This window comes from Pygocentrus nattereri, chromosome 24 (assembly GCF_015220715.1).
Source record: "Pygocentrus nattereri isolate fPygNat1 chromosome 24, fPygNat1.pri, whole genome shotgun sequence".
NCBI lineage: Eukaryota > Metazoa > Chordata > Actinopteri > Characiformes > Serrasalmidae > Pygocentrus > Pygocentrus nattereri.
In genome coordinates, this window is record NC_051234.1 from 24426609 (window position 1) to 24441632 (window position 15024).

General features: G+C 38.8%; 1 protein-coding gene across 5 annotated transcripts in view; it reads right to left on the minus strand.

Moving 5' to 3' along the window:
* Window positions 1-3370: 3370 nt before the first annotated feature.
* map7d2b (MAP7 domain containing 2b) overlaps window positions 3371-15024 on the minus strand; it is a 33662-nt gene continuing 22008 nt past the window's right edge. For 4 of the 5 annotated variants that reach the window (XM_037534084.1, XM_017716941.2, XM_017716949.2 and 1 more), the window contains 12 exons: window positions 12947-13033; window positions 12692-12822; window positions 12290-12414; window positions 11418-11641; window positions 11175-11307; window positions 10800-10980; window positions 10565-10669; window positions 8949-8999; window positions 8779-8839; window positions 6952-7123; window positions 6578-6829; window positions 3371-5234 (listed from right to left, as the gene is read on the minus strand). In XM_037534084.1, the coding sequence (XP_037389981.1) occupies window positions 6586-6829; window positions 6952-7123; window positions 8779-8839; window positions 8949-8999; window positions 10565-10669; window positions 10800-10980; window positions 11175-11307; window positions 11418-11641; window positions 12290-12414; window positions 12692-12822; window positions 12947-13033 (1514 nt within the window). In that variant the 3' untranslated portion in view covers window positions 3371-5234; window positions 6578-6585. The remainder of the gene's footprint in view (window positions 5235-6577; window positions 6830-6951; window positions 7124-8778; window positions 8840-8948; window positions 9000-10564; window positions 10670-10799; window positions 10981-11174; window positions 11308-11417; window positions 11642-12289; window positions 12415-12691; window positions 12823-12946; window positions 13034-15024) is intronic. The other variant, XM_037534083.1, reaches the window with a different exon arrangement.

Consider the following 15024-nt stretch of genomic DNA (forward strand, 5'->3'; position numbering starts at 1 on the left):
GTCTGCTGAAGCATTAAGAGTTCCTTTCACTGTAAATAAGAGGCCCAAACGCAACTCCTGAAAAACAACCCCACACTATAATTCCCCCCTCCACCAAACTTTGCAGGCACAACACAGCCCGTTCTCCTGGCACTTGCCAAACCCAGACTCATCCATTGGATTGCCAGATGGAGAAGTGTGATTCGTCACTCAAGAGAGCACGTCTCCATTGCTCCAGAGTCCAGTGGTGCCACTTTACACCACTGCATTCAAAGCTTTGCATTACGCTTGGTGATGTAAGGCTTGGATGCAGCTGCTCAGCCATGGAAACCCATTCCATGAAGCTCTCTAAATTCTTGAGCTAATCTGAAGGCCACATGAAGTTTGAAGGTCTGTTGCGATTGACTCTGCAGAAGATTCACTGAGCTCATGAGAGCGACCCATTCTTTCACTAATGTTTGTAGAAGCAGTCTGCAGACCTAGGTGCTTGGTTTATACACCTGTGGCCATAGAAGTGATTGGAACACCTGAATTAAATTATTTGGATGGGTGAGTGAATACCTTTGGCAATATAGTGTAATTACTATGCAACATCCTGTTGTCCACTATAAAGGCCATTACATAAAAAAATAACAATGACAATTTTTTTCTGACAATAGACTTATTTTATCTTAAAATGTCTAAAATTCTCAAACTTTGATTTTTCTGGGTCTCACTGGCCAATTTCCATTAGGATGGTTCTAATCAGAGGTAAACAACTTCCAGCGCACCTGAAAAAAAAGAGTTTGGAGAGATAATAGTGGCATGCTGCCGTCTGCAGGGCGGAGTGGGTAATGCGCTTAAGTTTTCCCTATACATGTCTCGAGATAATGAAATCAGGGTAATGATCTTAAGATATTTCTCTCACAAAATTGAGAAAAAATGCGTCATTTCACAGGCAGGAGGGTTTTCTTAACCCATTAGAAAAATCCATGTCATTTTTTCTTCCATGAGCTTCAGGGAGGTCCATACCTGTGGACCCATGCTCTTATGCAGTAAACTGAATGTCCTTTCAAAAAGAGCTCTAGTAACACTACGTAGAGCTCTGATAATAACAATATCTTTATTTAAATAGCACATACATGCAAACTTAGCTGCCAAAAGACCCTGTTTTGCATTCACTGTTTTTGTGATGTTAAACAAACCAACTCATTAACATCCACCTATTCAGCCTACTTAAGTTTAACACTACAAGCAGTGTGGATAGATAACTTTATTGTTATTGTAATATCCCAGGTTTCTGTAGCTCCAAAGCATTTTGTCCATGCACCATTTATCACCATGAATCAACTGGCTTATTTGAGAATGACAAAGAATTTTATTTCCACTGAAGTTTTAAGGACTCTTTCAGGACAGCCAGTCAGAACAGGGCTCATTTGCATATATTAGTTTTAAAGGCACAGTAACAAAAACAGCCTGTTAACTTCTAAGGGATAAAGAGACAGTCAATCGCTACAGACCTCCAAACTTCATGTGGACTTTAGATTAGCTCAAGAACAGCATAGAGAGTTTTATGGAATGGGTTTCCATGCCCAAGCAGCTGCATCTACATCACCAAGCGCAATGCAAAGCTTTGAATGCAGTGGGGTAAAGTGGCACCACTGGACTCTAGAGCAGTGCACATGTGTTCTCTGGAGTGACTAAGTAACTAAAGAGGTACAAAGCGAGAACACCAATCACGGCGCTTTGTTTTGAGCTTCTTTTGACCTGTAACACAATATAGAAATATGTACACGTATGCAGTCTGACGCGTCTTTTTTCTGAATTTATACAAACACGATTTCATTTTATAGTAAATTAGTTTGGGCTAGTTTATGTTTATGAACAGAGACCTACAGATGGAGTAAAAGAAACTCATTTGTGAACCTGAGTTTAAAGAACCAAAGTTTTTATTAAACTTAAACTTGTTGTTTATAAATTTGTAAATAAATCTTAAACTGAAACTTTGGGTGTAAAAAGTGATCTCAGAGCCACTCGGCTCTACCTATTAGAAACGGTTTGCCTTCAGTGTTTTGTGCTTATGATAATTTTAATAGACGTCAGCGTCACTAATTAATGACGTTCTATTAAAAGACTGGTTTACCAAGAGAGACACTGGAGGATTTTCACCTAAAATGAGTTCATGAAGCTGTCACATGAGTCCTGTTACAAAAATTATAATAGGACATCAGAGCCAGAATTAATCTTTTAGTACTTTTTTGATACTTCAGTATATTTGAAGGCAAATACTTTTGTACTTTTACTCAAGTGGAGGTGTAAAGGGAGGACCTTCTACTTTTACTGGAGTAATACTTTACTCTGGGTATCTCTACTTTAACTCAAGTACATGATTTGTGTATTTTGTCCACCACTGATTAAACTCTATAGATTAAGAACGGAACATCAGTCAAGTTCATATGCGTGTGAAGGCAGACGAGCGAATACTTTTGGCAATATAGTGTAAATGATAGACAAATAAAAATCAGTTGATCGATCAACAAAACATCCAACTTTAACTGTTACATTTTTTTGTGTTAAATATTTTTTTGGAAGAAGAAACATACTACAAGCAGTGTGGCTAGATAACTTTATTGTTATTGTAATATCCCAGGTTTCTGCAGCTCAAAGCATTTTTTGTTTCGAAAACTTCGTTCTTTACTGTCTTCTTTTTTAATTGCAAAATTATTTATTTCATCCTTCATTTCATTTTTGCTAAGTTTCTCTTTTCTTTGCTGCTTTGCCAAATTCTTCCTTTTTTACCAAGTTATTTCTTCCCTTCTTTTTTTTGCCAATTTCATACTTAATTTTACTTTTGTTTCTTTTTTGTTTTCTTATCTTCCCAATTTTTTTTTTTTTTTTACCAATTTTTACTTCTGTTACCAACTTCGTTTTCTTTGATTCTCTTTCCTTTTTGCCACGTTCTTTCTTTTTCTTTTCTTTCTTTCTTTCTTTCTACCATATCTCTCTTTCTTCTTATTTTTTGACCTTTTCTTTTTTTGCTTCCTTTCTCATTCAGTCAGACTCTTATTTCTTTCTTTCTTTCTCAAATGGCCGCTGTCCCACTGGAAGTTTCATTTCACAATGTGTGTGTAAGAATGTCACGAGAAGGGCATCTTATATTTTTGTAGATAATAGTTTACATCTGCATGAAATTTTGATATCTAGCAGTAGCCTACAATGCTTTGACTGAGTTAAAGTAGTGAAATATTGGTTTCATATGCGTGTGAAGGCAGACGAGCGAATACTTTTGGCAATATAGTGTAAATGATAGACAAATAAAAATCAGTTGATCGATCAACAAAACCTCCAACTTTAACTGTTACATTTTTTTGTGTTAAATATTTTTTTGGAAGAAGAAACATACTACAAGCAGTGTGGCTAGATAACTTTATTGTTATTGTAATATCCCAGGTTTCTGCAGCTCCAAAGCATTTTATCCATGCACCATTTATCACCATGAAGCAACTGGCTTATTTGAGAATGACAATGAATTTGATCCTTAAAGTCTTCTGTAAACTCTGAAATGATATGAAGCCCCTTTGCCCTTAACCTTTTAAACCTGTCCAAAGAATGAGAGAAAGAGAGAGAGACAGCAAGAGAGAGACAGACAGAGAGAGAAAAAGAGAGAGAGAGAGAGCAACCGATCTCACATGGAATGTTGTCCTTATTGGTCCTTAACCATTCAAGTGCATCAGGAGTGTTACGTGACAGCATCATACACATCATTAAGACCACCAAACACAGAACCGCTGAAGAACACCAGGAACCAAAATAACTGAGCTCACATGCAAAGCTCACAAACACCCTGAGTGTACAAGATGGTATGAATGGTCATTTTTACAGGATGAGCATACAGACAATGACTTAACTTATGTAGCATATAGGGAGCTTTCCAGCACACTTACTGTACAGATTTAGCATTGCTTCATCACTGATTCATTAACGTGTTCACTGTATGAAAGTACAGTCACTGGGGTTTGTCTGCTCTGCACAGTTTGCATCTTCAGAGTGAGTTTTAGTGAGTGAACAACCCGGTCAACACAACAATCAGCAAACACTGAGCTGCTTAACACTACCACAATAACAGAAAACGCAACACATTACGTCTTCCTTCCTTTTTGACCATGTTTCTCTCTCTCTTTTTCTGCCAGGCTCTCTCTCGTTTTTTTTTTTTTGCAAAAAAATGTCTACCTTTTTTTAACTATTCTTTCATTTTTTGTTTCGAAAACTTCGTTCTTTACTGTCTTCTTTTTTTATTGCAAAATTATTTATTTCATCCTCTTTTTTTGCCAAGTTTCTCTTTTCTTTGCTGCTTTGCCAAATTCTTCTTTTTACCAAGTTATTTCTTCCCTTCCTTTTTTTTTTGCCAATTTCATACTTAATTTTAGTTTTCGTTCTTTTTTGTTTACTTATCTTCCCAATTTCTTTTTAATTTTTTTTTACCAATTTTTCCTTTTTGCCTCTTTCTTTCTTTCTTTCTACCATTTTTCTTTTTACCATTTCTCTCTTTTTACCATTTCTCTTTCATCTTATTTTGCTTCCTTTCTCATTCAGTCAGACTCATTTCTTTCTTTCTTTCTTTCTCAAATGGCCGCTGTCCCACTGGAAGTTTCATTTCACAATGTGTGTGTAAGAATGTCACGAGAAGGGCATCTTATATTTTTGTAGATAATAGTTTACATCTGCATGAGATTTTGATATCTAGCAGTAGCCTACAATGCTTTGACTGAGTTAAAGTAGTGAAATATTGGTTTTACTGTATGCAAACCCCAGCAATACGACACGTCACACTGAACACACTCTACACACAGGTACACACAGTCGCCGCTGCTGGTCAGTTGTGCTCCCGCCGCAAATACACAAAACTCCATTGAGTTGCTACAAGCCTCGTGTTTTTTGATCCACTCATTAAAACGCTACAGTGTATACAGGAATATAAAGAACTATAAGACTGCAGTATTACAGGTGCCTTCCCTCGCAGTTACTACGATGAAATATTTTGAAATGTAATACGTATGAAGGAAAGGCTAAGCTTTAATCTATGTGTAAAGGAGTGCTTCTGACTTAACAAATCATACAACATTCAGTGCTCGCTCTCCATTGTTCAGGCTCCGGGGTGCAGAGGGGTTCTCATGGAGAAGCTTGAAAAAGCTGGAACTGAGGCACAACAGACTGTCTTTTTGTTCAGGCCAACTCCAAACCATTCCTCACCAGGGCAGCTCATGTGGCACTGTCTCCTAAAACAAAAGTGAGGCCTGAAACGATCACAGACAGACTAAAAGGTGAGAGAGGACACTGGTGTGTCATGGTCACTGGAAATGGGTGTGGTTATGTGAATATATGAATTATCCTAGACCTTTTTAAAAACTTTTTTGATTGAGTGTGAGCTACAGAGAATGTCGAGACAAGCAGCTAAAATTTTATGTGTTGCTTAGATAGAATTCCTCTGATTTCTCAAAATTTCTGCATAATTCAGTCACTGAGATGTAAACAAAGTCATTCAGAGTGGTTTGATGTGAAATGGTTCACTACAGAGAAACTTAAAGACTGATTTCTTTACAGTGGTGATGATAGGAACCAGGGGTCCCAGTGTCCAATTCTGAACAATTCTGAAAGTTTCACATCAAATCGCTCAAAGACTGTGTTCATCTTAAAGATTTAATTGGGCAGAAATTTTGATACATCTATGGAGTTCCCCTTTAGGCAAAATGATGTCCAAATGGAGCCTTATAATAGCATATGCTATTGTGCTATTAAGGAGATGACAAATTTGTACTGTGCAAGTTCAGCTCTGAGTTAGGTTTTCAGAATTAGGTTTACTTTGGCACGTATGCTACACGCAGACCTACAAGGAATTGACCTTAGAGAATGCAACATGTAGAGTCATTTGAACACCCCTGTCAAATAGACTTGTTTTCTTCTAAGTAAGAATAAGTTACCAAACCCTCTTCATGGAATAAACTTATATATGGTGTTTTTTTTGCACATTTTAGTGCACAATTTCAAAGTTTAATCTAACTAACTTTCAAAACTTTCAAAGTTAGTTAAAAACCTAAACCACATAAAATATAAAAGCTTGCACAGGCAACATTTTATGTTTTATTTTGTTTTTCAATATGTTCAATTCAGGAAATCAACAATAATTGTGTATTAAAATGTGCAAAAGTGTGTTTTCTGTATCCGTTATTTTCACTCAGAACAACAAAACATCAAAACCATGTAAATAGACAGATTTTTTAAAATCGACTTTATCAGCCTCTTTTAACCTGCGGCTCACACTGTATGGGCTAAATGAACATATAAAACACACTAGCACATTTACACTGCTTTCAATTGGCCAAAGCTGCAACATATATGATGTTATTTGTTCTTTAATAGACCAAAGTGGCATTTTAAATTCTAATTTGGTAGCATCAATCAAATAAAGTACTACATCAAAAGTAAAAGGTAGCTAACTATTTAACACAGTGACTTATGCATAATTAGATATTGGTGCTGGTGTAGTAGCAGCTTTCTAATCTTGGCTGATTCCGATCACACATGTCTAACAAAAATGGCTAAAATGATCCCTAATGCTCACCTGCTGCACTAGATGCTGAGCTTTTCCATGGTTGGCCCAAGGCTCTGGATGAGTGCTGAGCCTGTAGCAGCGCTGCTGAAGCCCTGGATGAGGTTTTTGTTGCAGTCTCCGAGCGCTGCCCCAGCAGGAGCTTTAGGATAGGGTGGATGTCCGGTGAGATCCAGCAACTGGTCCAGGGCTTGGCTGTTCCTCATTGTGTTCTGGGAGCCCTCGCTGACTGGAGAGTAGATCGGCTCATCTCTGGAGACTGGGCTGATGGAAGAAGGGAAGAGGTATGCCTCAAAAGCTTTTATGATACACATAAACAGAGCCTAATATGGAAACATGGCAAACAAAAAGGGGACACATTCATGATGACAATGTTGATGGCTGACCTGACATCCATGGACTGGACCCCATCAGAAAGATCATCTGTTGCACTGCATTTCGCTTCCAGGGCCTCTAGGTTTATTACAGGCGAGGCAGTGGAGATAAATGAGGGGGATTCATTGTTCTTCACCTCAGCAAAGGTGGAGCTTTCAGTTTGGCCATTAATCAGAGTAGCATCTATAACGAAAAAATGACAGCTTGTTACTTTATGCTGTAAACAGCTGTCCAAGTAGAGAAACCATCATTTCAGTTCCTTTCTGTAAATGTATGCAGAGCTCGGATTGGGGGGGGTGTTCTGGAAGATAGCAGGAGCCTCCATAAGGGAGACAAAATTAAACTCAGGGGTCCCGTGTTACTTTCCTGAATAAAATGTCAATTTTAGGACAAAACGAATGCCCTCAATATGACCAGCTTTTTCATTGTGTTCAACAGGTGATATGTCCATGCATCTATACATATGTGTGTAAATACATATATTTAATGTCCATTCGTATGTATGGTTCTGTTGACCTGTCTACTATTTATTGTCTTGTGTATTTATTGTTCTGCATATTTGGTGTATATTCTGCTGTCAATTCATACTTTTGGTTATCTGCACTCTGTGTAGTCCTGTGTAATGTGCAGCTGTTGTGTGTTGCACAAGTTATATTGATGAATGACAAAGAAAACTTGTCTTGATCTGAGTTTTTTTCCTTCTGGATGACAAATTCCTAATGTAACCATAAAATCTAGTTTAATGGTTAAGTTAAATCACTCTGGAGAACATTAAAGCTTGAGTGCATCTCAAACTGATGACATACTTTAGATACTTTTACATTTACATTTATGGCATTTGGCAGACATTCTCATCCAGAGTGACTTACAATTTGATCAGTTTTTTGCACAGGTAGGCAAAGGTAGTGTTAGGAGTCTTGCCCAAGGACTCTTATTGGCATAGTGTAGGGTGCTGCCCTGGTGGGGGATTGAACCCCAGTCTACAGCGTAGAAGGCAGAGGTGTTAACCACTACACTATCCAACCACTATTCAACCACTTGACCATGCTCAACATTGAGAACATGCAAGGGGTCAATTTAACACTTGACTATCACATGATGTCATAATGTTATTTTGCACAAAAAACAATACATGACTGAAATTTTGCCTGAATCATACTTCTTATGGGACCCACCAAACCATTTTTTTTTAGAAGTTAATAGATATAATTAACTGTGAAACAACAGGTTATTAGACCTAATTACTGATTTGTCTTCATTTCAGATTCTAAGTCATAAAGTGTTCAATGTAGGCTTTTTTTACATTAGCTTAAATTGAGAAACCAGATAGTAATAAAATAAAAACAAATAAAAAAATTCTTTAAAAAGAAAAAAAAAACGAGTCATCTATAAAAACGCTGTAAGTGTAAAAAATTTATATTTATACAGATATGAAGTTAAAAGACTAATGCCTAGTGCCAACTGGAGTACACTACAAAAATGTACTGTGAAAATTGTATTAAAATGTACAGGTCACCAGGAGACCCCCTGAAACCTCTGCTGAAATTTAGACTACGATGATTTGCATACTCTAAATATTTCTACATCTTTTACATAACGATACCAAGAATCAAAGAAGAGAAGTGTTTGGATGCTGAAAATCAACCTGAAATCAGCCTCCCCCTCCCACTAATCATCAAGCTAAAATACTTAGCTATCTCAGAGATCCTCCTTAATACCCTCAGGAATACACACAGCACATAGTATGGAAAAAAAAAATCATGAAATGCTTTATGATTTCTGATTCACACTGACTGTAAATGTAATGCCAAGGCTGGTGTCACAAAGATTTGTCTCACCTCCAGGTTCCAAAACGGACGGGGTCATGGGGGAGCTGGACTCAATGTGCACCTCGTCTTTCTGTTCAAACACAAAGCATGCAGTATTTTAGCTACAGGCACTACTTATCTGACTGATGTCATTTATGATGAGCAAGTTTTTGTCTTAGGAACATGCGCACGGATCTTACCTTTGGTTCTGCATCAGTTTTTCTCGTCCTTTTCATGATCTCTTCAATACGCTGTAAGAATAACAGAAGTTTAACCATAGCATAATCAGCTACTAAAGATATTAGTCCTTAGATGTTGCTGTGGTTACCACTTGTGATAACAACTGTATTTGAAAAAAGTATTTCTAGACTTCCAAACATTTGTGTTTCTAAGTAAGTTCGAGTTTAATTTAATGTAAAATTATGATTTGCATTTTGACGAAGCACAGACATGTTAATAAAGCCTGCAAATGAAATGTAAATATAATTAATGATGTAACTATTATTAAATGCCATCAAGTCAATTTCAACTCCTGGCAACAATATAGGCAGTATATAATATAAGCAATAGTATTTAGCCAAGTTATTAATTACGTTTTTAAACTTAAATAGTACAGCAAAATAACATTAACTCTAGACTTTTAGGCATAAAGAATGTCAGAACAGATAATTTAGTTAATGTGACAGTCATCAAAAAATACAGATGTGTCTTACAACCACCTTTGAACAAGAAACATAAGATAAAACGTCAAGACCGGGCCAAGAAATATCTTAAGACTGATTTTTCTAAGGTTTTATGGACTGATGAAATGAGAGTGACTCTTGATGGGCCAGATGGATGGGCCCGAGGCTGGATCAGTAAAGGGCAGAGAGCTCCACTCAGACGCCAGCAAGGTGGAGGTGGGGTACTGGTATGGGCTGGTATGGGCAAGTTCATCAAAGATGAACTTGTGGGACCTTTTCGGGTTGAGGATGGAGTGAAGCTCAACTCCCAGACCTACTGCCAGTTTCTGGAAGACACTTTCTTCAAGCAGTGGTACAGGAAGAAGTTGGTATCTTTCAAAATCAACAGTACAAAAACAGTACACCTCTCTGAAGAGTGTCTGGGAGGCTGTGGTGGCTGCTGCACGCAATGTTGATCGTAAACAGATCAAGCACCTGACAGAATCTATGGATGGAAGGCTTTTGAGTGTCATCGTAAAGAAAGGTGGCTATATTGGTCACTGATTTGTTTTTGGTTTTGTTTTTGAATGTCAGAAATGTTTATTTCTAAAATTTGTGTTGTTTATTTTCACCAGGTAAACCAATATAACAAGTGAGATGGGTATATATTTGGTTTTTATTAAGTTGCCTAATAATTCTGCACAGTAATAGTTACCTGCACAAACAGATATCCTCCTAAGATAGCCAAATTTAAAAAAACCCACTCCAACTTCCAATAATATTAAGCTTTGATATTTATGAGTCTTTTGGGTTGATTGAGAACATAGTTGTTGTTCAATAATAAACAGAATCCTCTCAAATACAACATCCCTAATTATTCTGCACACACTGTAAAGGGAAAAAAGTGAAAAAATACGATTTTATTTAAATAAGTTAAATTTTAACATTGGTGATTTCTTTTAACAAAAAATAGTTCTAACAGAGTAAAGCCACTGAACCCAGGGTCAGCAGAATGATACAGGTATGGTGAAAAAAACATGCTATTTTCAGTTATAACAACACAGGTAGAACACTTTTAACCAGACTGCATGGTCGGAGATACTGTTGACAATGATGGAGTGTTTGATGAAGTGGTGAAGTGGAGAAATATAAACCTTCTTCCTCTGCAGTCTCTCTTGTTCTTCCTGCAGTTTGAGCTGCTCTCTCTCCCTCTGCTTTCGCTCCGCCTCTCTCTGCACTCTTTGGAAGGCCTCCTCTCTCTGTCATACACCAAATCACACAATGACATCACCATCACTTTCACACACATGTCACTGTAAAATCCGCAATTATAGAGGATGAGGCATCAGAAGTATGAGTGAGAGCGGCTGACTGGCTCTGCCTGCTGACCTCTCTGTCCAGCTGATCCTGGAGCTCTTTCAAACGCCTTTCCTTCTGTCTCCTGTCGTCCACCTCTTTCTGTCTTCGCTCCTCGTCCTGCCTTTGTCTCTCCTCCTCAGCCTGGCGGGCCGCCTGCTCCTGCTGCACGCGTTCCTCCTCCTGCTTCCTCTGGAGCTCCTCCATCCTCAGCCTGAACAGTGTGGGAATATTGGACATGTATACAAACATACACATACCCTCATAAAATGGACACTAGATACTGACAGATTGCTGTTTAAGGGGCTAATATCAAAAACAATCTTAATGGTGATTTCAAACCTTTGAATGATAGTGTATGTACAAACACACTCAACCATTCTAAATCCATATACAACTTGTCTTCACCTCTCCTCCTCCATTCGCTGTTTTTCCTCCTGCTCCTTCTGTACTCTGGCTAGACGGCGTCTCTCCGCCAGTAGCCTGGAGGCTTCCTCAGCATCGGTGGTGCCAGCTTTACCAGTGGGCGTCACCGGGGACTCTGATACAGACACAAAAGGCAGACACAAATAATCTCATTTGACATTTGCCATCAGAACATCACTGCATCTGCATTATCCTCACCAGGAACAGTGTTCAATCAGACTTTACCTGCATTATGTCCAAGTTCTTTGCTTGCAGATTTGGGTATCTTCTCTGTCCTGGAGGTTTTCCTGTCCAGAGTGCTGTAGCCTTTACTGTCGGCTACCTTCTCCTCTCCATCCCACCTTTTAATGCTGTCTGCGCTTGGGGTGGTGGCTCTGTGCCTCATGGGTGAGGTGGGGTATTGCCCAGGAGAACAGGGAGACTGAATACGGCTTCTACACGACTTGGACCTTTAATATCAAGCAGAATCAGAAGAAATGGCCAGGTAACCAGACCACAATCTATACTGAAGACACATAGCCCATCAAAAGTTTGAGGATACCTCAAATGTTTTTAATACAAATGATCATGTCTGGTTGCAATCACAACATATTCAAGACCAAGCAGGATTATTTTGAGACGCGACTATTTGTGTCAGTGCTATCTTGAGAATAAAGCCAAAGCACACACATTTTATTCCTTTGTTGTGATGTCAACAATCATCAGCACTCAACCTTTGGATGTTTAAACTGCTGTTTTGGACAGAAGATATAAATATGTGCTTGTAATTAGGCTAGAGAGAAGAGATTTGGGGATTTTTATAACCAGTATTGCAAGTGCAATATCAGCATTTAAGCATTAAATATATACTGTAATTACTGACAATAGCTCCTCTGTTGCTGCACAATATAAGTCACCCTCTTCCCTGACCATCACTGAAAAAGGACCATCATAAGGTCTCTGCTGACAAGACATTATTTGCTACAGTCAGCAACTGTGAACCTACAAAGTGCACCTATATGGTAGGTCTTTCTGATAAAATGGCCAATGAGAGTAAGGACAATACACTGGCAGCTCAGTTTATATGAGGAGACAGAAGAGAGCAAAGTGGAGGAGACCTTTTAGGTGTGCTGGGATTCTTCCAGATTGAGTTCCTGGTGGGAGTCGTGGGAGATTCGAGTCGTTTCACTGAGGAGTCCATCAGGGCGTTATTGAAGCCTCTCTCTCCTCCTGGTTTTTCTGTCTGCACTCCAAAACAGAACAAATCCAAACATATTAGCTCAAACACAAATGTGAAATCTGAATATTTGCCTGTGCATGTGCAGCAGCCATCAAAGCTGCGAAATACAAGATTTGAAGCTGGACACAGAGATCACAGCAATGCTGTTGCTAGGAGACCAGCTGATTGTGGCTCATGTCCTATAGTGCTGGTCATCAAATATAACTACATGAGCTGCCTTTATAAAACAATATTTGCGTTGGTGTGATTGACTGCACGTCCACAGTGGAGACTGACCGACCTGGGGGGTTTTGGGGGTTGTGGCGCCGTTCTGAGATTCATCCAAAGGCCCGCCAGACACTCCATTGGTTTTCTTGCGGTCAGCCCTGCTGGGCGAGGCCTTGTGCAAGGACCTGTGGGGGCTGGGAGAGGCTAACCGAGAACAAAGACAAGACACTGGAGGTTCAAGCCACATAAGGAGAAGGGCAAGGAGGTGAGATGGAAGAAAAACACAGATGAATAATAAAGCACTCCAAAACAGCAATGTGTAACTTGCCTTTCTCTGTTTGGGCTAGAGCAGTGGAGGAGGAGGAAAGGCTTTTGATCAGGTTTGGATCAGGAGACTCAGGAGGAATCATAAAGTCTGGTAACACAGAGGAAGGCATCATAGGACGTTTTAAGAAAGGGAAGAAGAAGAAAGAGAAACGCAATGAGATCTGAAATCATTTAAAGTATGAGATTAAGAATACTGATCTGGGCATTTAATTGACCTATTCAAATGTGACAATGTACACATTTGAATCAAGAATATTTAATGCACCATGTTTTTTCAGCATGCCTTTTATATACTGTAGAACTGAAAAAAAAATCTTTAATAATAATAACCAGATCTTAAATCAATGCTCTTACTCTGGGATAAATACAGGTTCACACAAGACCAAAGCTGAACTGAAAATGCATTCGCCCACAGACTAACAGATACAAGTTGATTTTGAGGAAAAACGCCAGATGAGTCTTTTCTCTAATTAGCTGTTTACTGGTAATCTGAAATGTATGAAGATGAAAGGCTTACTGCCACATAGAAGACACCAATTTTGTATGAACATACATAAAATAACTCTGATGATGGCCTAAGGGTTTATGTTCACTGCTGTCATAAGAAAACCTTGTCACACTGAATGACAGACCAATAGAAATCCTGAAAAGCTAACCATTCACACACTGAAAAAAGTGCTTGATTAAATTTGATCAAAATAAGTGCTATAGATGGCATATGAGTATTGATGGGTACAGCACTACATCAGTATCAGTAGAACATGCTGGATGGGATATTGGAAGGACAAAAAAACAAAAAACAAAACAGTGAATGTGATTCAATTCTGTAACAAATCTGTCCTGAAACAGCCCACCCTCACACTGTTTTGTGTGATGTTATTAGGTGTATAGTTCTTCCTGTGGGGTACTAGAAGGATTGAGTAGTTTTAGTATGAGACCTGATTATTAAGCCCATTTAAGGCAGTCATGGGCTGGAGGTTAGGGAACCAGCCTCATGACCGGAAGGTCGCCCATTCAATCCACAGAGCCGACAGCACATGACTGAGGTGTCCTTGAGCAAGACACCTAACCCCCAACTGCTCCCCGGGCGCTGTGGATTGGGCTGCCCACCGCTCCAGGCAAGTGTGCTCACTGCCCTCTAGTGTGTGTGTGCTCACTAGTGTATGTGGTGTTTCACTTCACGGAAGGGTTAAATGCGGAGGTGAAATTTCCCCATTGTGGGACTAATAAAGGTCTCTTAATCTTTAAGAAGTTTTCACACTTGGCAGGTTTGCTGTGGTTATCTCAAGAGTATGTATTCAGTACCTTTACTGTAACATAATCTATAGCAATTATATTTTTAAGTCGTACTGGCCCCACCCACTTTGTCTTGTTTGCAGGGTTTTTATTTTTTTGTTCTGTTTTAAAGATTAGGCTATGAAAATGGACAAATATGGACCTTTTCCCTCCTAAAAAATAGGGACATGGCTGAACCACTGCTGTACTTTTAAAGGTACATTTACATTGTTTGTACTTTGATGAATGAAAACAGTATCTTTGTTTCTGACAGTGCAGTGTGGACTAAATAAGCAGACTGAGACCACCTAAAGGAAGTCAGTCTCAGTCTGCTGCCAAACTCTGGCGCAGGTCATTTTGAAGTACAGAATACATACATTGTTTGAACACTCTGTGTGAATACATTGTTTACTTGCTCTGTACCCTCTTTGGATCCTGCAACACAAATTCCTGTTGCTGTTTTGTCACACATATGCATTTATCATCTGTTCATCAGCTCAGAATTTGGAAAGATGGCTTTGGTTTTTAAACCAAGGCTGAGGCATGATATGGAACACTCGATTTGACCTCACACGTTAATCATTCAGTGGTATACAAATATCTCTGGTCGTTACACGTTTTGCTGATTTTCTAATTGAACATAAGTTAACACATCCTCCAGAGCAGAGATTCCTAACCAACAGAATTTTCTAATTCAGGGACACTCAACTGACCACAAAAGCCACAACCCACAGGATTTTACTGACAAGATCATTTACAGCATAAACAAATATAATACAGTAATCAATGTAGCTTGTGGAGTTT